Raw genomic sequence first — 24,901 nt, 5'->3', positions numbered from 1 at the left:
GTACCCATGCTACTTACAAGCATGGGTTCTATGGTAAGTGTAAAAAATTTGAGAGTTAGAAAAGGATTTAACAATTACAGTTTTTTAAGGATATCTTAATCAAATTCCACATTGTTTCACTAGGAATATGTGCAACTTAAATTGACACTATTGGCCACTTTAAATGATTGCCTTATGTATGAAGGAAGTATTTTCTATAGGTTCTGTAGTTACTGTTTTCTATAGGTTATCCTGTTCCAAGTCAATCTGTCTATGGAGATATAGACATAGACACAGATATTATACAATATTTTTCTTGTAAACAAAATAGTAAATATAGTGTTACCTTTTCTTCCATGACTTTTCACAGCACATGTAAATAATTGATCAATACAGTGTAATTAAGAAAATGAGTTACATAAAAAAAGGTACTTCTAGGCAATCAAGGAGAAAAACTGGAAATAATTAAAATTATGAAACAATAATAATGTGAAATGATTTAACATGCGAATCTTTAAAGATATTTAAATATAGCAATTTACAATTACAAAATTATGCAGGCAACATGCAGGTGTGTTATATAGCACAACAATATAATGAATCTTACCACCCAAATCAAGAATGAGAACACTATGAATAGCATCATCCTGGATCCCTTCAGAGATAGTAATTATTTTGAATTTTGTTTTCATTATCCTCATGCCTTATTTAAAAAATAGTTCTATGTATCGTAACTCCCCCCAAATTGCTTAATATTGCTTATCTTTGAAATTTTATAATTTGTTTTATTCATTCCTGATACTTTATCTGGCTGTACTTCATGCATTTTTCCCTGTGGTAAAATATCCTATAGCATGAACATACTATAGGGCGTGATCCTGGAGTCCTGGGATCGAGTCCCACGTTGGGCTCCCAGCATGGAGCCTGCTTCTCCCTCTGCTTGTGTCTCTGCCTCTCTCTCTCCTGTGTCTCCCATGAATAAATAAAATCTTAAAAAAAATGTTTAAACTAATTTATGCTACCAGTAGCAACATTCCATTTGATCCATATCCTCACTAGCATTTGGTATTGTCAGAGTTCTTTTTTTTTTTTTTATTGTCAGAGTTCTTAATTTGTGCCAATCTGTTGGGGCAAATTGATTTCACTATACTTTTGATTTTCAGTTCCCTGATTACTAACGAGGGTGAACATCTTTTTTCAATTGAAGTATAGTTGACATACAATGTTATATTAGTTTCAGATGTACAACAGAGTGATTCAACAACTATTTATGTTGTGCTACGCTTACCACAAGTGTAGCTGCCATCTTGTCACCACCATACAACCCTATTAATTTACCATTGGCTACATTCTCTATGCTGTACTTTTCATCTCCATGACTTATTCATTCCATTACTGGATGCCTTTACCTCCCATTTTTCCTCACCCATCTTGCCCATCTCCTCTCCCCTCCCCTCTGGCAATCCTATTCTCTATTTATGGGTCTTTTTCTGCTATTTTGTTTATTCATTTGTTTCATTTTTAGATTCCACATATAAGTGAAATTATATGATATTTGCCTTTTCAGATTTATTTCACATAGCATAATACTTTCTAGGTCCTTCCATGTTGTCTCAAATGGCAAGATCTCATTCTTTTTATGATTAATATTCCATTATATATATACTAACATATGTGTATAATATGTATATATTATGTCTTATTTATCCATTCATCTATTTATAGACACTATTGTGTCTATTGTAAATAATGCTGCAGTAAAAACAGAGGTGCACATTTCTTTTTAAATTAGTGGATTATTAAGAAAGGTTTTATTTGGGCACCTAGGTGGCTCAGTTGGTTGAGTGTCTGCCTTTGACTTGGATTATGATCCCTGGGTCCTGGGATTGAGTCCCACACCAGGCTCCCTGCTTAGCAGGGAGTCTGCTTCTCCCTCTCCCTCCTCCTCCCCCTGTTAATGCTCTCTCTCTTTCAAGTAAGTAAATAACATCTTTTAAAAAAGTTTTTATTTAAATTCCAGTAAGTTAACACAGTGTAATATTAGTTTCAGGTGTACAATATAGTGATTCAACACTTGCATACGTCACCTGGTGCTCATCACAAGTGCCCTCCTTAATCCCCAAAACCCATTTAACTCATCCCCCACCCACCTCCCTGCTGGAGACCATCTGTTTGTTCTCTGTAGTTAAGAGTCTGTTTCTTGGTTTGGCTCTTTCTCTTTCTCTTTTTACCCTGTGCTCAATTTTTTTTTTTTTGTTTCTTAAATTCCACATATGAGTGAAATCGTATGGTATTTGTCTTTCCCTGAATGACTTATTTCCCTTACTGTTATACTCTGTAGTTCCATTCATGTTGTTGCAAATGGGAAGATTTCATTCTTTTTTATGGTTGAATAATATTGCATTGTATATATATATATAAGCCACATCTTCCTTATTCATTCATCAGTCAATGGACACTTGGGCTGTTTCCATAACTTGCCTATTGTGGATAATGTTGCTATAAACATCAGGGTGCACGTATCCCCTTGAATCAGTATTATTGTATCCTTTGGGTAAATATATAGTAGAGCAATTGCTGGATTGCAGGGTAGTTCTATTTTTAACTTTTTGAGGAAACTCCATACTGTTTTCCAGAATGGCTGTACCAGTTTGCATTTACAGAGCTAGAACAAACAATCCTAAAATATGTACAGGACCACAAAAGACCTGGAATAGCCAAACATCCTAGATAAATAAAGGCAAAACTGCAGACTTAAGTTATATTACAGACTTAAGTTCTATTACAAAGTTGTAGTGATCAAACAGTATGGTATTGGCACAAAAATAGACACATAGTTCAATAAAAAAATAGAAAACCCAGAAATGAGCCCACAGCTGTATGGTCAATTAATCTTTAACAAAGCAAGAAAGAATATCCAATGGGAAAAAGACAATCTCTTCAACAAATGATTTTGGGAAAACTGGACAGCAACATGCAAAAGAATGAAACTAAACCACTTTCTTACAACACACACAACAAGAAATTCAAAATGGTTGAATGATGTAACTGTGAGACCTGAAACTAAAAAATCCTAAAGAACAAGGGAAGTAACCTTTTTCACATCTACCATAGCAACTTCTTTCAAGATCTGTCTCCTGAGCAAGGGAAACAGAAGCAAAAATAAACTATTGAGACTTCATCAAAATAAAAAGCATCTTCACCACAAAGGAAACAACAAAACTCAAAGACAACCTACAGAGTGGGAGAAAATACTTGCAAATAACTATCTGATAAGGGATTAGTATCAAAAATACATAAAGAACTTATACAACTCAATACCCCAAAACCACATATTCCAATTAAAAAATGGGCAGAAGACATGAATAGATATTTCTCCAAAGAAGACATCCAGATAGCCAATAGACACATAAAAAGATGGTCAACATCGCTCATCATCAGGGAAAAGAAAATCAGAACTACAATGAGATACAGCCTCACACCTGTCAGAATGTCTAAATTCCACAACGTAAGAAACAACAGGTTTTGGCATGGATGTAGCGAAAGGGGAACCCTCTTGCACTGTTGGTGGGAAAGCAAACTAAATTAGTGTTTTTGTTCTCCAGAAATGTTCTCCAGTAGTGGAATTACTGGGTCATATAGGACTTCTATTTTTAACTTTTTGAGGAAGCTCAATACTCTTTTCTACAGTGGTTGTACCAGCTTACATTCTCACCAACAGTTCCTCTTTCTTTAGATCCTCACCAACACTTGTTATTTTTTTATTTTTATTTTTATTTTTTTGTCTTTCTGTTACAAGCCATTCTGAAAAGTTTCTGATTGTGATTTTGGTTTGCATTTCCCTGATCATTGCTGATGTTGAGAATCTTTTCATGTGTCTGTTGGCCACCTGTATCTATCAGGTGCTCTGCCCATTTTAAAATCAGATTATTTGATTTTTCATGTTCAGTGTATAAGTTCTTCATAAGGGTGAACATCTTTTTATATTTTTATTACTATTGCATATTCTTTTGTGAAACACCTTTTATCTTGTAATCTTTGATCCACTTACCCCCTCCCTTTGGTTCATTTTCCAAAATGAAATTACCCTTAAATACAATAAAAAAACACCAGCAAAATATTTTGAAACCCACTATGGTTTCAAAAAAATTATGTGGATTCTGTAAAGCAGTGATAGTTTTTATTAAAATAGTCCCAACAACAACAACAAAAACAAACAAACAAAAAAAAAAACAAAAAAAACCAAACGAAACAAAACAAAAAAAAATAGTCCCAACAGAGAATGTCTATCTCTGGCTAAATACTGAGTTCAAAGGTAGATGACAGACTAAATCATATTATATATATATAATATATATATATATATTATATATATATATAGTAGCTAGAAATATATTACTGTTTTTTAAACCTAGAACTAAGAGTGGTCTTTTATCCTGAAGCCTTTCAGTTCTCTTTTTTTTTTTAAATAAAGGATTGATTTATTTATTTGAGATAGAGAGAGAGTGTGCATGCACAAGCAGGGGGTGGGTGGGTTGGTGGGAAGGAGAGGGGGAGAGAGAGGGGGAAAAGCAGACTCCCCACTGAGCAGGGAGCCTGACATGGGGCTCAATCCCAGGACCCTGGGATCATGACCTGAGCTGAAGGCAGACGCTTAATAGACTGAACCCTGACAGTCTTATTTTATATTAATTAATTATCATTTATATTATACTTTGTACTTTGACAAGTCTTCTAGTATCTGTGGAATTTAAAAGTTAAAAAAAAAAGTTTGGAGTACTTAAACCATTACTACTATACCTGCAGTTTTTTTGTGTTTTTTAGGCTTTTGCCAGTAGAATAGAATTATGCCATTGTCAGTGGTAACATAATATCAGTATAAAAGCTACTTAAACATCATTATTCTAATTATTGTAATTCTTTAAAATACAACTTTAAAATCCAATTGTGCCCTAAAGTGGTATTTCAGCTGTAAGAAGAGAGTGTATTATTTGAAGCCTGAGCTTTTTGTTAGGTGTCTTTCATTCTTTCATCCGCAGGGAAAAGGTCACTATCTGGGTATAATTATTCATTTCACCTTTTCTACCTAGTGAGGCAGCCTGTATTCCCAAGACCTGTCCTTTTCAACGCTCCTCCCTGGATTTCAGGCCCCCATACTAAGCTTAATTTACGCATTGATTTCATGTGTTTACAGTGGTGGAACAATGACCGTATTGGATGGATTCTGTGCTGAATATATTCTTGTCCTCTTGCTTCCTGTGTAAGAGAGGACTCTACCCTATTGGTATCATCAGACATTTAAACCAGCACTCCCTAAGCAGGGTGAAGGTTCATCTTAAATCCAGTAAGGAAGCTTCATATGGGAGAACTTCTCTGAGACTTTGGCTTCTCTGTACCATCTAGTATTAGTAGAATTCCTGAAAATCACCTTCAGCTGGGATGCTCTGAGGATTAAATGATCGCAATCTGACATATAGTAAGTGCTCATTAAAGGTCACCGATGAAGAAAATGAGTTTTGATTCTATGTTGTTACAGATCTTTACAGATTTGGCATGTCATGTTTTGCTATTAATTCATAAGGCTGCCTTACTAAACTTTTATTTTAAATGTAAGGGAAGCTCTCATTTTTTTGCTTTTTTTTTGGATGGCTACTCTTGTTTTATTTCCCCTAATTAGCTGAAAATCTATTTGATAGGAACTTTGTCTCATTTATCTACATAGCACCTAGGAAAGTGCTTAATATATAATAAGTGCTCAGTAAATATTGTTCTGGTTGAATTAGTAAGTGATCTAGGGCATATTTATGTTGAAATCACAGATTTAAGAAATATAGTTGGCCAGTGAAACATAATATGTATTCATTTGGACTTCTAAATAAAACTCATGAAGCCATTATCATTTTCAAGGTGGCTAGTGGTTCTGGGGGGGCTCTGTTATAAAACCACTGTATCTGGTTCATTGTCACCGAGTTATCAGTGGAGAACTTGTTTTGGATATACATTCAAAAGTAGAAAGTAGACCACCTTCACTCTCTCCTGTAGGGTTCAGAAGTCCATTCTCAACAATGCAGAAAATAGATTGAGGAAAAATACATTTAGGGGAAAGCAAAATGGTACTTTCTTATCTGTGAATAATAGTTGCTAATAATAAATCTTAGCCTTTGTATATTATCTCATTACATCTATACTACTTTGAAATTATATAATGTTCTTCTTCATGGAAGGGACAAGTGATTTTTATTCCCGTGCCTAACCATTCCTGAATATAAAAATTATAAAATGTGTAAAAATATTGTCCTGTTTGTCCTAATCTTATGTCTCTATCTTGTCCAAAGAGGAGAAAGAGAAGAAATAAAATAGAGCTCCTTTTAAAATTGTAAATTCTTTTGGATGCAGTTTCTGGAGAGAGAGAGAGAGAGAGAGAGAGAGAGAGAAATATCAAGATTTCTCAAAGCCATTACATCATGCCCTAATTCTAGCCTTTTTCTTGATTCAACCTTTGTCAGGACTAATTTTACTAAAAGTGACTTTATTCTAGTCTTTTCTATGGACCCTAAAATGATCTCTTAAGTTATTCTATAGTATGGAGTTTTAAGTTGCATAAATTTTTCCCTTTACCAGGGTTTTCTGCTATAAGTCATATAAGAACAATTTATTCCCAGCTATCAGTTTTAACAAAGCGTGACCTGGAAAACTAACAATGGAAAATGGTGCTATTCTCTGCTATAGCTTTTATTTCAGTAGGGTATTGAATGTTTAAAATGCTTTGGCTCAGGAGTCCTGGATATTGCTTCCAGCTTTTGATTCCTGCCTACATCCTACTTTGGTCCTGTTTTCCATTCCAGAGCTAGGTTTGTTTTCCAGGCTGGCTTTATATTCAGATTCCATTCAGATTCAGACCTGCTTGACTTTCTGTACTTCTGGCTCAAATCCCAAACAAAAATCTGTCTGGATAAATCAGAGATTCAGATGGTTAAGGGCCATTTATAAGTAGTTGTACTGTGTATTTGAGATTTTGGTGAGTTCTTATAATATCAAACAAAACAGTGAAGCCCAATTTTTAGAAATAGTCTTCACTTTTATCACTATAATGCATGAGCATAGTATATGAGGCCAGACAACACTTATGGGTTATTATTACAACAACCAGGGCCAACTACTAAGTCTTGTTCCCAAGGCCAACAAACTTTTATTTAATTTTTATTGTTAATATTCATTATTATTATTATTTTTTAGATGTAAGGAATTTTAAGTAAATTGGCATAGTTAAGACCAAAAAGATAAAGTGGACACTGCCAGCTTATCTTCAGCCATTGCCTTTAACAGGCTAGGGAACACAACTTGAAACACAATTGAGTCTTGGTGTTCTGAGACAGTGAAGGAATTTCCTCAGTATTTAAATATATTAATATAACCAGTTATATAAATCTAAATATAAAACCAATCTATAAATTTAGAGGTGGCATTTACCATCTCTGTGAAAAGCTACACATCCTAATCAATTCCAATCATATTTAAAAAAATTATTTTTCCAATCACATTTTTAGAAGGAGAAAACAGTGACAGCACTTGCTGAACCAGAATTACTATCAAAGTTCAAAAAACTGATCATATTCATTTAAAAATCCACAAGCTAATCTTATTTAAATCAGGACTGTCCAAGAGAAACATTCTATCAGCCACTCATGATCTAAATTCTGGTCAATGAGATCAATTTAAATATGGTACACATAAAACAAAGTCATGAGACATTTTTGTTTGTAATAAATAAAATGATGACCAACTATTACTCCTTAGTGGCTTTTTTGAGATAAGCTATTAAGTCTGCTCTTTCCCCTGCCTTCTTAATGCCAGCGAAGATCATTTTTGTTCCAGGGATGTACTTCTTGGGATTCTCCAAATACTCCATCAGGGTTTCCTCTCCCCAGGTGATGCCTTTGTTCTTGTTGGCATCCGTGTAAGAAAATCCAAGGGCCTAACTTGTCTTTTGCCCAATAATCGATGGAGGTTTGGCCAGTCTTGTGCTTGCCTCCCTTTTCCACAGTATGGCACTGGGCACACTTCTGAACAAAACTCTTCTTGCTCTTTTCAACATCACCCATTTTTGAATCACTTTTCTGTTGCGCGCGAAACGAAGATGCCAGCTCGCAAGCTGGACATCCCGCTCTCTCAATATTCATTATTATTATGGCTTTATAAATAAAACTGGTTACTAACATAGATGTATTCCTATCCTAATTCTTTTTACTTTTTTTTTGTGCCACACAGAACATTTAAGTTCCAAATTTTGTCTTTACTAATTTTATAAAAAAATCTCAGTGAGAATTTTGATCCACATATCTCTTATTTCTCTATAAAATACTCTTATGTTTGCTAATTGTTTCAACGTTTTTTTGTTTGTTTGTTTGTTTTTTGTTTGTTTCAAGGTTTTTTGAGCAAGAAATGTTTTGGACTTTCCTTGTATGTGCCTTAGAGCAGTATCTTCAATATAAAAAGTACTCAGTAACCACCTTAGTAGATATAACAGAAGTTGAAATGTTTTTCTTTTCCATTTGTATTATTTTTAAACTCACAAGTGTGTAACATTAAAAGATAAGCTCCCAAGTGTATTCCAGTTAAAGATGTTTCTCTCTATAATCTACACATATACCTTCCAAAGGAGCAAATGATGCATGTTTTATTTGCTTTTAAAGTGCATTTAAGGAGATCGACACTTACAAAATAGTAGTTCTCAAATGTTTTGATATCAGGACCACCCTTACCAATTACTGAGGACCGCAAAGATTTACTTTGGAAAATTCAGGAAAACATGAATGGGCACAAGCACACCATTCCACAAGCTGATATAGTGATGATGTCATCATATATCACTTAGCCTCTGAAAAAAACCCTCTGCACGCTTGAGTTAATCAGAGTGAAAGTCAAGTAACAGGTGATTTTTGTTATAAAAATAGTTTTGTTGTTGCAGAACTAAAAAGGTCTCAGTACCTACAGGGCCCCCAGACAATGCTTTAAGAACTGCTGTATAAAACATGAAGTGGTAATAAAAAGAAATATGTGTGTAGAGTAGCTCAAAGTTGCAATATGGTTTCACATATGTTTTCTATTTGACTGCCCCAATAATGCTGTGGGTTTATGATTATGTCGTTTTACAGGTAGGAAAAAATTATGTTTAGGGAAATTAAGTGATTGGCTCAAGGGAACTCCACTAGTAAAATTTAAACTCAAACCTTCTGATGGCAGAGCCTGTGATTTTTTTTTTTTTATTATGACATTTCTCTACCCTGCCCAACCTAAAAGTTCTCCATGAAACTAAGTTAGTTGAGTAAAATCTAGTTTCATCTCAGCCTCTAGAGCACATGATTGCTTTGGATGAGAACTGACGTCTCCATTTACCTTTGCATAGTGCTGTGGAGCCCGATCAGTCCTGAAAGGTGACTGTGGTACCAGGGTAACGAGCAGATTTGGGGGTCAATCTTAGTTGGATCCTCAGTAGTTTTGGGATTAAATGAACCCATAATTCTGCCTTGATATGTAGCTGTAGGACAGGCTCAGATAGTGTACAGCTGGGGTGGACCACTCAGGGTTCTGGATACCCAGATAGACTTGCTAAGCCTCTCCGGGGCTGAACTGGAGCCCCCGCCACCAGACTAAAATGGCCAACAGCCAGGAGCAAAAATATCAGATATCATTTGCCTGGGAGCTGGCCCTAGTGTATTTATCTCTTTGGAGGACTATACTTTCTGTACTGTCTTTAAGCTTTAACCTTTGGGCAAATCAAAATGACAGCCCTGTATACCCTGTAAATCAAAAAGGACAGGGTCAAAGACCATTCTTTATCTCTGTTGCTGCTCAGGGCTTTGATTCTTCAAGTATTAAACATGAAGAAAATGGGGATCACAGGTGTAAGGGACACAAGTATGAGCCGTGTTAAGAAACCATAAGTAATGATGTTAAATTTTCTTTGAATGAAAAGGGAGGATGCATTTATAGAGACGTATAAAAAGCTCTTTGACTATTTTCTTTGCTCTGCAGCAAACTGATCTAAGTTAGATGCAGTAGGATGACTGCTTTTTTGAAATAAAAAATGGGAATATTTTGAAACGGTGTCATTCATAGCTAAAAACAAAGCAAAATAAGCAAAATAAAAGCCATCACAACTGTGATGAGAAAGTCTACATTTCTTTACTTGGCATTTAGGTGCTTTTTCCTTCCATGCCCAAATCAAAATACCATTTCCATATGGTATGGAAAACCATCGCCCCCATTGCCTTGAGCCAGGTTGGCCTATGTATTGCTTCCCCCCACAGATTCCCTCCTCTGCACTTCTGCTCATATGGTTCCCTCAGCTTAGAGCACTTTTCCCTCATTTCCTTTCTTTGCTGATTTCAGCCCATTCTTTGAACCTTTTCTTCCCCAGTGTGGTGCATGGCAGTCTCTTCTTTAGCTTATTAGAGTGGGGATTGGTGATACTTTTCGGTAAAGATAGTAAATATTTTAGGTTTGGTGGGCTATCAGGTCTCCCTTGCAGCTGCTAAGTTCTGTCATTGGAACACAGAAACAGTCCTGGACAACACCTCAACAAATGAGTGTAGCTAGGTTTTAACAAAGTTTCCCACAAAGAACCTGGCATTGTTTATAAAAGAGCTGTAGGTTGCCAACTCTTTTCCTAGATCATCTGTTGTGCTTAGTAGTGTCACTTGTCCTAGATTCTCTTCTTTTCTTACCGTTTCGTGTGTTTGTGTAATACTTACCCAACTAGACTATATGCTCCATGGAGATGAACTTACCATTCTTTGTATTCCCTGTGTCTATCCTGGTACCTTAAGCAGTATTTATTCAGACATTCAGATATTTGTAATTGACTTAAATGTTTTTTAAGGACGAGAAAGGCACTGACCCCTTTTTATTTCCCTTCTGTTGCTGTTTTGTTTCTCTCCTAATTCCTGATGTTGTGTTTATGTGGTTGGCTCTTCCTTAAGTGCAGGCATCAGCCCATGCTGAGCTGAAGCCTGTTGCCTCTCCGTGTTAAGATATATTAAAGATCAGGACAAATGCTTTAATGTGTATCCTAAGAAAAGGTTTTATGAGTTATTTGTTGACAGAATGGTTATGAGGAGACCTTTTGCTTAGCCTGCCAACATAGCACTCATTTCTTAGGAGGACAAAGTACTGTAGGTTGGCCTCCTGATAGAAAGCCTGCTGAGTTTTACCATTTAATAAAATAGAGTACACAGTGTAATTTGTACAATGTCAAACTTCAAAGAACAATTTATCACAATAATGTTTCTATTTAGAACATGCCACTGAGGAAGGGACAATAAAATGTCAGGTTTGACAATGTCCACTGATTGATATTAAGGTTAGAAGGGGAAACATTTCTGTTTCCAGCATTGCAGAGTCAGTAGGCACAATAGAGGGCAGGATACAATCAACTTTGCATTCTTTTCAAAATTTAAGGCTTTGGAAAAGACAGCAGTCTAGATGTTGTATTTACTCAAGAGAAGCTTGGCGTATAAAAACAGAAACAACTGAGAATTCCATGTTGCCGGTTGTTTCCTCTCTCTCTCTCTTTCAGAAAATTCTGATAAATGTAGTCCAGTCATCAGATGTTATTCATGCTGTGTTGTAACCATCTATTTGGATATGTTGGCTGTTCTTGCAAATACAAAACCCCACATTTCCTGGTGACATAGATGGGGTCTGAGAAGATTAATTATAAGCCATGAGATTTGTTGAACCGACAAGGGAGAGTATAGCAGTCCCAGGTGATACAAGGAGGTACTTTGCTCAGATGCCACCTTTTGGAATATGAATTAGTATGATTCACAGGTAGCAAGGAGTGGTTATGCTGATCACAGGGAAGAATCTGATACGTGTCAGCTGCTTCTCTTTAGAATAAAATAACACAGGGCTAAGTATAGACATAAGTCATTCTGGCACCAGTGCGTGGGATTAAATGCTCAACTTTGTGTAGGCATTCATTACATTCTAGATTCTTCACATGTTGATAAAGTCATAGGATTTCTGAAAGTATATCTCTCACTCTCACTTTCTGTCAAGGTGTTACAGTCTCAAAGCAAACTGGTGAGCAGCTGAGCTCTACACAACAGACCAGGTACCAAGCAGGACTTGAAACCTAGAGCTTGGAGTTTTCCTGGAACTAGTGATGGGTGACAAGAGCAGCTCACCTAGGAGGTGGAGGGTGATGTGTGTGTGAATGCTGGTTTGCGTCAATACCGTTACTTTATCGTTATCTAGGGAACACCCAGGGGCATTGAAATAGCATCACCTCTCACTCCACACGCTGCCAATGGAATAGGAGTGGAGTTTGGGGCAGGGAAGTTCCCTTGAAGCAGTTGACATTTAAGTGGCAATCTGAAGGATGATAAGAAATTAGACTGAAATGGAGGTGAGAAAGGAGGGCAAGTGTTTTGGGGAAAGGGAGACAGTCTGTGAAATTTCGAGAGGACTGTAACTAACTTCTGGATCTGAAAGAATGCTAGTAAGGCTTGCAGCTGGATCAGGCTAAATGGTGTGTGTGTGTGTTTTTCTAAAGAAAGAATGACACAAATAATTTCTACATTATTCAAGTTAAATTATGTGTCCCCAGCTCCCTACAGTATAAAGCCGAAGACTTTTCTTTCTCACTTTGGCATTTGTAGTTGTTATCACTTTCACCTATCCCATTTTTAAAATCAATACAATAATTATAGAGCATTTTGAAGTTTATAAAATGTTTTTATATATTTTTACATATATTATCTCATTCAATTCTCACAATTAATATGATTAAGAATCACGGAATCCAGGATGCTTCTCAAGGGGGATGGAGGGTGTCAGCGTAAATCTCACAGTTTTGTTTTAGGCTAATTCTAATGTTTACAGTGGAAATCAGACAGGCGTTAACAGAAATCATTTTTGATTTCAACCATAGGAGGTTCCTTTTTTTTTTTTTTTTTTTTCTTTCTGGGAGGTTATAAATGAACCATGTCACTGGGAATCATCTTTTACCATTGAATATGATTTTTTTCAGAAATGCCAGTTTTCTGGTGATTATACCTGTTGGTTATTTGTATATCTATTTTTAAAAAATATTTTATTTGTTCATGAGAGACACAGAGAGAAAGGCAGAGACATAGGCAGAGGGAGATGCAGGCTCCCTGTGAGGCGAGGAGCCCGACATGGGACCCAATCCTGGGACTCCAGGATCACGCCCTGAGCTGAAGGCAGACACTCAACCTCGGAGCCACCCAGGCATCCCTATTTGTAGATCTTCTTTGGCAAAAAGTATATTCATGTCCTTTGTCCATTTTCCCCTGAGTTTTATTGAAATATAATAGATGTGTCGCATTGTGTAAGTTTAAGGCATACATCGTATTGTTTTGATACATTATATATATTGAAAAATGATTACTGCTATAGGATTAGACATGGCCCATCTTTTATCAGGTTATTTATTTATTTATTTATTTGTTTATGCTATTGAATTGTAGGGGTTCCTTGTACATTTTGAATGGTAGCCTGTTATGAGCTATGTGGTTTGCGGATATTTTTTTCCCATTCTGTCAGTTGCCTTTTCAGTTTATTGACTGCTTACTTTGCTGTGCAGAAACTTTTTAGTTTGATGTAGTTTCCGTTGTCTATTTTTGCTTTTGTTGCTGGTGCTTTTAAATGTCATATTCAAAAAATCATTGCCAAAACCAATGTTATGAAAATTTTTCCTCCACGTTTTCTTCTAGGAACTTTACAGTTTCAGGTCTTACATTTAAGAGTTAGTCCATTTTGAGTTGATGTTTCTGTATGGTGCTAAGATAAGGGTCCAATTTCTTCCTCCTTCCCTCTGTCTTAATTTCTCTTGCTCTCTTTCTTTCCTTCTTTTCATGCAGATATCCAGTTTTTTTTTTTAAGATTTTATTCATTTATTCATGAGAGACAGAGAGAGAGAGAGAGAGGCAGAGACAGAGGCAGAGGGAGAAGCAGGCTCCATGCAGGGAGCCCGATGTGGGACTCGATCCCAGGACTCCAGGATCACACCACACCCTAGGCCAAAGGCAGGCGCCAAACCACTGAGCCACCCAGGGATCCCCAGATATCTAGTTTTCCTAATGCTGTTTGTTGAAGAGACCACTACCCTTTGCCTATTGTGTACCCTTGTTGAAGATTAATTGACTGTATATGTGGATTTACTTCTGGGTTCTCTATTCTGTTCCATTTGCCTACGTATCTGCTTTATGCCTGTGCCATGCTATAAAACCGTGGTGAGATCTCACCTCACACCAGTTAGGAAGGCCATTATCAAAACCCAAAAAATCGAGCAGCCCAGGTGGCTCAGCAGTTTAGAGCCGCCTTCAGCCCAAGGTGTGATCCTGGAGACCGGGGATCGAGTCCCACATCCGGCTCCCTGCATGGAGCCTGCTTCTCCCTCTGCCTGTGTCTGCCATTCTCTCTCTCTCTCTCTCTCTCTATCTCTATCTCTATCTCTATCTCTCTCTCTGTCTCTTGTGAATAAATAAATAAAATCTTAAAAAAAAAATCTTAAGTGCTTATCAGGTTGTGAAAAATTGGAATCCTTGTGCACTATTGATGGGAATGCAAAATGGTGCAGCCACTATGGAAAACAGTATGGAGGTTTCTCAAAAAATTAAAAATAGAATTATCATATGATCCAGCAATTACGTTTATGGATATATGTATGTTAAGAAACTGAAATCAGGGGATCCCTGGGTGGTGCAGCAGTTTAGCACCTGCCTTTGGCCCAGGGCACGATCCTGGAGACCCGGGATCGAATCCCACGTCGGGCTCCCGGTGCATGGAGCCTGCTTCTCCCTCTGCCTATGTCTCTGCCTCTCTCTCTCTCTGTGTGACTATCATAAATAAATAAATAAAAACAAAAAATAAACCTCAGTTTCCTTAGATGGAAAAGGAGGTTAGTATTTAAAAAAAAAAAAAAAGAAACTGAAATCAGGATCTCAGAGACATTACTTGTATTCTCATGTTCATTGCAATATTAGCCATGATAGGGGGCGCTTGGGTTGCTCAGTGGTTGAGCATCTGCCTTTGGCTCAGGACATGATCCCGGGGTCCTGGAATTGAGTCCCGCATCAGGTTCCCCACGGGGAGCCTGCTTCTCCCTCTGCCTATGTCTCTGCCTCTCTCTCTCTCTCTCTGTGTCTCTCATGAATAAATAAATAAAATCTTAAAAAATATCTTAGCCATGAGAGCCAAGATGTGGAAGTAAAGTAAATGTCCGTTGATGGATGAAATGGATAAAAAAAAAATGTGGTATATACACACAATGGCATATCATTCAGCCTTAACAAAAAGGGAATCCTATCATATGCACAACATGGATGGATCTTTAGAGCATTATGCTAAGTGAAATAAGCTAGCCACAAAGGATAAATACTGCATGATTCCACTTATATGGGGTAAAAAAATCAAACCCATAGAAGCAGAAAATAAAATGGTGATTGACAGAGGCTGGGGTAGGGGAAATGGGAGTTGATGTTCAGGGATAGAAAGTTTCAGTTACGCAGGAAGGAAAAAAAAAAACGTTCAAGATCTGCCGTATACCTTGTGCTTCCAGGTAATGATGATGTACTGCACACTGACAAATATGCTAAGTGGGTAGAACTAATGTTATGTTATATAATATGACCTATACTAACAAAGAAGGAATGTCATGTACTCATTACTTTACCTTGAGACAGAACCATCTGAGGGATAAAAAGGTGGAACACATGTTAAAAAATGGATTCTTCTGGAAAGAAGGCATATAGACTGGATGACACTTAAGATTCCTGTAGCTCTGGGTTTCTGTGATATAGTAACAGCTCTGTTTGGAGAAATGGTCACTGGTTTGCATATCACTGTGCATGATTTAGAAATGCTGTTGCGAGGATAGGGATGATTTAGTCATGTTAATTTACGAACAGAGTATATTAAAATACTAACAGTGGTATTTGAAAAGCTTGTGGCTAAAAAAATCAAGGAGAATGAAAAGCAAAGCATAAAAGGATCTACTTTCGCTGTGTCACTTATGATATATTGTGGTCCTTGTTTGATACATGACTATAATAAAGCATTGCCATTCAATTAGACTAAGTTAACTTTAAAATTAATATTGTGCCCATGCTTGATTCCATTTAAAGGTCTGGAGGAAGGGAAGAGGATTTTGAACCGCTCACTATGCATTAGTTTCAATGACAGAATATAAATCATAGTAAGTCATGGGCCTCTGTCCAGTTCTGATCTCTGTGTGGTGCATGTCAATGTCAAACTTTAAAAAATGTGTGCCTCAGTTAGAGTGGCATGCATTTTGTAATTGGACAGAAGTGAGTGGAATGGATTGGAGGTTATAATCTGGGCCTTTGGAAATGTTTTGACAGTTTACCCAGGAGCCTGCATTTATTAATAGTAATGGTTCCTAAATTTTTATTTTGGCTGGCTTGGTGAATATATAGAAAGCCCTAGAAGGAGTGATGAAGGAAATGCATTAGTGAAAAGTATTAAAAAATTATCTCTGACATTTCTAGCACAAGGAGCAAGTCCCGATGGTTGATAAAAGAGCCTAAATCAATCGATAGGAACATCCATTTTAATTTTTTTCTTTCGTGTTCGATATTTAAGTCTTCCCCATTTCTGTTTTGAAGATACATCAAGAATTCTGTTACCGCTAATTAACTCTATTTTGTGGGCATCCGTGTTGATCTTTCTTAAAATTTACTCATTATCAATTAATGAACAGAACAAATTAGGGAAATAACTTGCACCCGTGTACAAGTGCATGCATTTTGGGGGTACTCAACTAAAGAGAGAAGGAAGAAGAGGAATTAAAATTTCATAAGTCCCTATTGTGTGCCAGAGACTCTGTTAGACAATTTACCTAATTTATAAGCAATTAATAAATATTGTTTTTTTGAAAGTATGTGACATTGTTTCATAGCTTCGTACCACTGCAGTTTTAGGTCAGCTTTGGGAACTTACAGGCCAGTTAATTAATCAGTTACGTATTGCCAGCTGATCAACTTTTTTTTGTGGAGGCTGGGATCAAGGCAAAAAAAAAAAAAAATACTGTTCTGGCATTAAGGGATTCACTACATTAGTACAGCTTATTCTTTCTGCTTCTGCAATGTGATAAGCAGTATAAAAAAAAGAGTATTTATCTGTGTTATATAAAAACGTGTCTCCTATACAACAAATTTTGCATAGACATATGCCAGAATTTTAATGAGAATCTGATCCTGAAGCATTAACATTTTTATTTGCTTTATTTGGCTTAATATTCTTATTTTTTTTTGGCTTTTTGTGTGTGAAATCTTCAAAACAGACAACTCCTTTGCAATAACATTGAGAAAAATAAGCAAATTCATTCAGTATCAGGGATCAGGGATTGGGAAGTCATCTTATATGAAGTGCATGTTGAAGATGGTTTGATTGAGGGGGTAGGTAGTTTAAAGATAGAAATGTGTTGGCACTACGTGGAAATAAGTTGGAAAGTGTGAAAGGAGAACTAGAAATTATTTCTTATAAGACGGTGAGTATGTCATTATAGGAGTGGAAAGGAGAAATGAAAGCAGCCTGTAGATTCAAAGGGAAGTTGAGAAAAAGCCTTGGAGATGAAGGAGAGAAGAAAAGGCTCGATTCACATTTGTCATTTACTTTCAGTTTAGGGTTTAATTTCCATGACTCAAAGATGACTTCTAGATCCTCACCAGTGGCTAAATTGGAATTACATCAACTAGAAATAAAATAATCTGGAATAGGCCAAAATGGTATTGCTGGTGGTTAGGGATAGTTCAAATGTGCATCCATAATGAATTTTGAAATAAGGAATAGAAGATGTCCCTCCTGAGATTCCATGTTTGATATATTAGTGCAGAGATGGGTAAAGTCAGCTTTAGTATAAAATGGCCCCTGGGCCGGCAGGTTCTGTAATAGGTTGATTGAATATTCATGCATTTTAAAATAGAATATGCATTGGTCAGCCTTGCAAACATAGAAAAAGATGAGTTGAGTTCATTCAGCCACCAGATACAAGCTGAGTATCTCCCGGGTACCAAACACGGGATACAGCAATGAACAAGATAGATGATGGGCCCTGACCCCCTCTGAGGATTGACAATCACAGAGGTAAATGTTGGCATTATGTGGCTGAACATTGCCCAGGAGAGAGTATCAGTGAAACCATTTTTCATTACCCAGAGCATCTTTCCTTTGAAGATAGAGGCAGCAGGCATTTTTGTCTGTTGTTATTAAATAATCGAATCAACTAGCTAGTGTCTCTTTCTCTAAGTCCAGGCTAACCGTAAAAGTTTCTGATCATAATGTGGGTTTCCAGATGTGCCTGTACGTTGGGGAAAAATACTCTAGTCAAGCAAGTGTGAGGACTTTGGTCCTTTATTTTTTTTTTAAATATTTATTTATTTATTTATTATTTATTTATTTATTTATTTATTTATTTATTTATATTTTTTATTTTTTTGAGGACTTTGGTCCTTATAAGGTTTACATTTCTCTTTTTAAATATGGCCATTAGCATTCTTTGTTTTAAATCAGTCTACTGCAAGTCCGCCCCTGAGGGATGGATTCTTTTCTCAGAATGCTGTCAAAATCAGATTTTTGAGTCTTGAAGGCTGGAGGCCAGATCCTTTGCTATCATCATTCTGAGTCTTATGAGAAGCAGCCAGCTCAGCTTATTGATGACACCCAGTGTCCCTGGTTAGCTATTCTTGTTGTGTCTTGAGTTTCTGGAAGGAATGGATCTTATTTGATTTCTTCAAAGAATATCGAGCATGGATCTGAGAGAGATTGCTTTCAAAGCAGTGCTAGAATTGACAACTGTTGCTTTCCTGGTTCCTCTTGGTCATTCCCGGTGTCATTCCTTGATCTCATCCTATCCCACACACCTTCTGCCTCAGACATGGCTGGCAAAGGGCCAGCCCATCATCTTCTGGGATCCCTTTCTGCTGTTGAGGGGAGGAAATCATCATGTGTTAATTTGCTTTTGACATCTGGTTCTAGTCCATATGTTTAGAAGTCTGTTGTTAATAGTTGGTTACTGGCGAGGTCATTCTCAGGCCTTAAAACAATAACAAAAAGTCAATCTTAAGTGACTTCACTTTTCTAAAGAGACTGTAAGGAGAGCAGTAGGTAATGATTCTCTAACAAAATTGGTCTTCTCTTGATATCAGCATTTTTCTTTTCTTATTTTTTAAAACCCTTCAGCATAAAATACTTAAATAGGTTTCTGACTAATGATTAATAATCTATTTTTACCATTGTCCTCTGCAGATCCCAGTGAAATTTTCCTTTTCATGCCCCAAACAGAATTATAGTTCACAGGAGACTTGGTTGATGAGATTAGTATTAGTTTTACTTTTTTCATTCAGAGTAAAAATGGCAAAGTCATAGAGTGAACATTTCTCCGTAGGATGCTGTAAGTACTTGGGTATGTGGTTGCGTAATTATTTTGACATTACTTTGGCTTAAAAAAAAATGCAAAAGGTAATGTCAAAATAGGATGCCTAAAGCTTTAAAACAGTGTTTTTGTTTTCTTTTTTTTTTAATTTTTAAAGATTTTATTTATTTATTCATGAGAGACACAGAGAGAGAGAGAGAAAGGCAGAGACACAGGCAGAGGGAGAAGCAGGCTCCATGCAGGGAGCCCAACGTGGGACTTGATCCTGGGTCTCCAGGATCACACTCTAGGCTGAAGGCGGCGCTAAACCCATTGAGCCACCCAGGGATCCCTGTTTTTGTTTTCAAATTAACAGAACAGCCCTATTTCTAAGTGAAATATGGTGAACCGGATAAAATTAGAGATATTCAAGCTAAAGGCTGGATGGGCAGGTGACCCGGGGAGAGTCTTAGCTTGGAACTTCATAAAATCCAGTTTTGAAATCTCCGGGTTAGGATTCCAGTGTCAAATGCTTTTGCTGAAGAGGGGAATGAGGAAGAAACGATTATTTTGCCAGATGTATTTGGAAGAACACTTTATGTATGTGGGAGAAGTTCAAGAAGACAAACTGGATATTAGTAAAAAGGCTATGCTGGGCCTAGAAGGCACAGGAAATTGGGAGTCAAGCAAGCCACGTGTCAGTGAGGACATAAAGAGCAATGACCTGATACTGGATGCCTGGGTGTCTCAGTGGTTGAGTGTCTGCCTTCGGCTCAGGACGTGATCCCAGGGTCCTGGGATCAAGTCCCGCATCAGGTTCCCTATGAGGAGCCTGCTTCTCCCTCTGCCTGTGTCTCTGCCTCTCTCTCTTTCTGTCTCTCATGAATAAATAAATAAAATTATTTTTAAAAAAGAACAATGACCTGATACCCTGTTAACAGGAACACTAGTTACAGATTGCAGGATATGAAAATCAGCCTGAAAAAGCTTTTCTGAGGTGTTTAAAATTGTGTTAAATTTTGAATAATTCTTCTTGGGTGAAGGAATCAGGCATATCAGGACTCTGGAGATGGTGACAAACTTTAATTCAATTCATTTATCGTCAACAGTGAGCCAAACACAGTGCCAGGTACTTTAATAATATGTGCTGTACTGAAAATAGTGCTGAAGCTAAAAATGAAAACCATGGGTTATTTCATGCCCCATAAACGTGCCGGATAGGAATCACTACCATTCTGTTACCCACTAATACGTGAGGCAAGGATATACAGTGACTGATATTGTTAGAATCCGGGTTTATTCCTACTCTCTGTAGTGCCGATTATTTTCTCTGCTATGGGTTGTCCGAGTGGAGAGTTTGGAATATATATACATATCTACGCATGCAGAGACCAACAAATTCCATTTAAATATTCTAATTGTCTCTTAGATACTGCACATATTAATGTTTAGACATTTCATGTCGTGGGAATATTTCATGTCAGATTCACTCTCTTTTTAGCCAAGGCTCACTCATTGCCAAGTGCCGATGTGTCTTCGCCAGTAAATGTGTAGTGCTTGATGGTACTTTGCTCATACTCTGCTTATTCTCTTCTGTGCGTAACATCATCCAAAGCAAAATTCCTTGGCCTCTTCAATTTCCTTCAAATTTATCTCGTTCTTCATCATCACCATAAAACCTCTAGATGGAGGAGTTATCTCTGAATATTTACTTCTCAACGCACTGCAGTTTGTCTTCTGCTCCCACAATTTAGGAACAGAGCCCTGTTAGGGTTGTCCGTGGTGAGCGACCAAGCTCTGATGCTGGTCTTTGTAACCCTGTGCTGCTGCTTATGTGCTCTTGAGGGTTGGGTGCTGCCTGCTGTGGGGGCTACTCTTTCCATCCACTCTTGTAGCTTCTTCCTTTTCATCTCTTTCACAGGCTCCCCTTCCTCTGTTCTTTAATGGCCCCCGAATGTGGACCCAAATCTTCTGTTCCTATAGCTTTTGCCTTAGTTTGGAACTCATCACCTCTTACCTGGTCCTTTCAAAGGAACTCCTGATAGTCATACATATTCTTTTTGTAAGGCCTGCGGAGAGCCTGATGTGGGACTCGATCCCAGGACCCCGGGGATCACGACTTAAGCCAAAGGCAGATGCTCAACCACTGAGCCACCCAGGTGTCCCCATTCTTGCATATTCTTGAGCATAAACGTCTCCAGATCCCACTACATAGAGTAGTCACCCATGGCCAGAGTAGTCACCCATTAACATAAGCCTGAGCCTGCCCTTGATTGCTACAAACATCCATTGCCCAATGATACAATTAAAAAATTCTTGTCACGACGTGCGAGCAGCCTGAGTCTGGCTTCCATTTCTGTTCCTGCCTCTCGGCCCTCCTGTCCCCTCCCTCTGCCAAGTGGAACCAGCTGCCTCTGAACTGGTGCTGCTGCCCACCTGGGTGTTCTTTCCCTCTCCTCTGGCAGTCTCCAACCTGTTTAATCTCTTTACATCCTCCCCCCACCACGCTGCAACAAGGGTAACTGCAATGTCTGTATTAAGCAGAGATTGTGATCGAAGCAAATAAGGCCAGTGTCACTGCGGAACTTCCTACAAGCATAAGACGATCTATACATGTTCTTTGTGGTTCTTGTTATTAGATCACTCTGAGGTGGGCTCAGGGGGATTTGCAGAGGACGCTCAGGAAACCAATAAAGATAATTAAAAGTTTAGAAAATTAGAACCACGAAAAACAGGTAAAAGAACAATTATTCAGCCAAGAGAAGAAAAAGCCTGAGGGGAGATCTAAGAAAGAAAAATGATTTCCTAGAGGATAGACTCAGACCATCCTCCATTAATATTGAGAAGAAAACACAGCAAAGCATGTAGGATTTATATTTGCCATAAGGAACATTTCCCAGATAAGGGATTGGCTATCGAGAATAGTTTATTCATGAAACTCTCAAAATTTATCTATAGATCTTAAAAGCTATATTTTCCTCTGTCTAGCCAATTTAGGTATGAAGCGGCCTGAATGCAGAGAAGTGAATTAGGTGATTTCTTGCTGTCCTATTTTTCTCAGTGTGTTGGTCTATCTTTCAGTGACTCCTTTTGCCTCCATTCATCTCTCTGAAGGTCTGTCCCTGGCTTTCTGTCTCTTTGTCTCTCTATTCCTCTTTCTCTCTCTGTTTTTCTTTCTCCATCTTCTCTCCTCTTTCTCCCACCACCTTTCGGTTGGTGTCACAACTAATTTTAGATTAGAGGAAAATGCCCCTTTCTGTAAGGAGTTGGGGACAGAAAGGTTTTTGTGATCGCTTCCTTTGGTATTATTATTTTCTGAGATCGTCTTCCTCCTGCAGGACACTTTCCTCAGCACAAGGCCATCTCTTTTCCTTTGAAGAGAATTTTTCCTATAGCTTGTGGACAACATGTTTTCCCAGAGAAATGTGAAGTTCCTTCATTACCGGATATTGGGAGTGCAAGCAAAGGGATGTTAAGCAGGAGCGAGCTCTGGAGAGCAAGGCGTGCCACAGAATGCCCTGCTTGCCTTTGAGGGATACCTTTGCAGTTTCCATTTCTAACCATTGAGTTTAGTAGGTTCTAGGTGTTTGTGTAGTATCTTTCTATTTCCCTGTGCACTTCCTCCCCTTTCTTTTGTTGCTGGTGGCAGCGATGTTTGTCTTTCGCTGCCATTGCTTCAGATTTCTCCTCTGTGATGTTATTTCTTGTTGTTCTTTTCATTCCTTTTTAATTTGTAGCCTTTTGGGGGCAGATTTCATCTTCTCTATTGTTGAGATTGGGGCTTCATGGATGCAGCCTACTCGAGCATCCTATCCCTTGGCAGGCAGATGGATCCCAGCATCTGGTACTGGAATCAACACGGCAATGAGGTGACGGTTGTTAGAGTTTGTATGACTTGTAAGAAAGTCATTTGGTTGAATCAATACAACCTTTTTTTCCGCCTCCTGAGCAGGTCTAATATCTCATCCTTGACTTTTTATCTGGGGTTTACTAGATTTTCTCCTGAAGAATTTTAGAAGATAATAGGTAATTTATTTTTGTTTCTTATTTTTTCCACTAATTTGCATGTCATGGTTGAAGACAACAGTCTAGTGTCCTTTATCATGAGTTCGTGTGACCCACCAAACTGTGGAACTCCAACTTTGCTATATAAATTCTAGTAAGAAGTGTGAAATTGGCACTTGTCTTGGGGGGCACAGGAGAGGGAATCAAGATAAGAGAAAGGAGCATCTTAAGCAAGATATGGCGTTGCCAGCTAATAAGTGACCACTCTTTACTGCCATTCCAACAGGTGCTACTAAATGGAAGCTGCCTTAGAAAGGTTATTTGGAACCATGTATAAGAAATGTTACTGTAGGGGATCCCTGGGTGGCTCAGTGGTTTGGCTCCTGTCTTTGACCCGGGGTGCGATCTTGGAGTCCTGGCATCAAGTCCTGCGTCGAGCTCCCTGCATGGAGCCTGCTTCTCCCTCTTCCTGTATCTCTGCCTCTCTCTCTCTCTCTGTCTATCATGAATGAATAAATAAAAACAAAATCTTTAAAAAAAGAAAATAAATGTTACTGTAAAGTAGAATCATTACTTTATTATTTGTGATAGCAAAATAAAATAAGGGGTACCTGGGTGGCTCAGTTGGTTAAGTGTTCAGCTCTTGATTTTGGCTCAGGTCAGGATCTCAGGTTGGTGAGATGGAGCCGCACCTTGGGCTCCACCTTCAGTGCAGAGTCTGCTTGAGATTCTCTCTCTGCCTTTCACTCTGTCCCTCTCTCTGCTTGCTCACACACTCTCCCTCTCAAAATGAAAGAAAGAAAAAAAAGAAAAAAAGAAAGAAAAAAAAAGAAAGGAAAAAAAGGAAGTAAAGTCACTTAAATCATAGCTTTGGGCTCCTCCCTCTCTCATTTTTTTCCTTTATTATTATTTTCTTTAGTATTTTGAGCGCAATCAATTCAAGCACAGTTCTATTGTTTCAGTGTTTTAAATTAAGAAGCACTTAGGTTTTTGTTGTTATTCTGTCACAAATATTTATTAAGCCTATGCCATTTGCTAGGTACTACCTAATTGCCTGATATATTAATTCATTTAAGCCCCATAAAGGCCCTGTGACTGGTATTGTTATCTCTATTTTAAATATATGAAAGCAGACAATTTTCAAAGAGACTTTCAAAGAATAACTTGCCTGAGGTCAAACATGCCTATAAGTGACAGAGCCTAAGATTTTTTAAAAAATTGAACTCCAGTTTTCTTTCCATTTTATCTTAGCTGTGCCAATTCTTCTGCTTTGAATGACAATGATGTATTATTATTACTTTGAATAACAATTATATATCTGGGAAAATACATTTGAAGAATGGAAAATTTCTTCTATAAGTTATATAATCTGAATGATTGACACCAAATTAATAATCGAAAAATGAATATACGTTGAGTATTTTGCATGTGGAATAAAAGATGAGTTCTAATTACAGTATACATTGAATATTTATTGCCTTGGCTTTTGAGATTGCTTAGTCTCTTTTATAGAAA

The 24,901-nt window shown here is 37.6% G+C and overlaps 2 protein-coding genes across 6 annotated transcripts in view; one reads left to right on the top strand and one right to left on the bottom strand.

The window, feature by feature from the left end:
* The window catches only part of TMEM117 (transmembrane protein 117), a 498,555-nt gene that overhangs the window by 225,484 nt on the left and 248,170 nt on the right, over positions 1 to 24,901 (top strand). The window lies entirely within an intron of this gene.
* Positions 7,613 to 8,103, bottom strand: LOC112678206 (cytochrome c-like). The gene is given in 2 exon segments (XM_035707070.2): positions 7,613 to 7,985; positions 7,987 to 8,103. Coding segments are annotated over 2 exon segments (315 nt in total). The 5' UTR covers positions 8,082 to 8,103; the 3' UTR covers positions 7,613 to 7,765.

This window comes from Canis lupus, chromosome 27, assembly GCF_003254725.2.
Source record: "Canis lupus dingo isolate Sandy chromosome 27, ASM325472v2, whole genome shotgun sequence".
Taxonomy (NCBI): Eukaryota; Metazoa; Chordata; class Mammalia; order Carnivora; family Canidae; genus Canis; species Canis lupus.
This window is presented reverse-complemented; position numbering and strand designations above follow the sequence as displayed.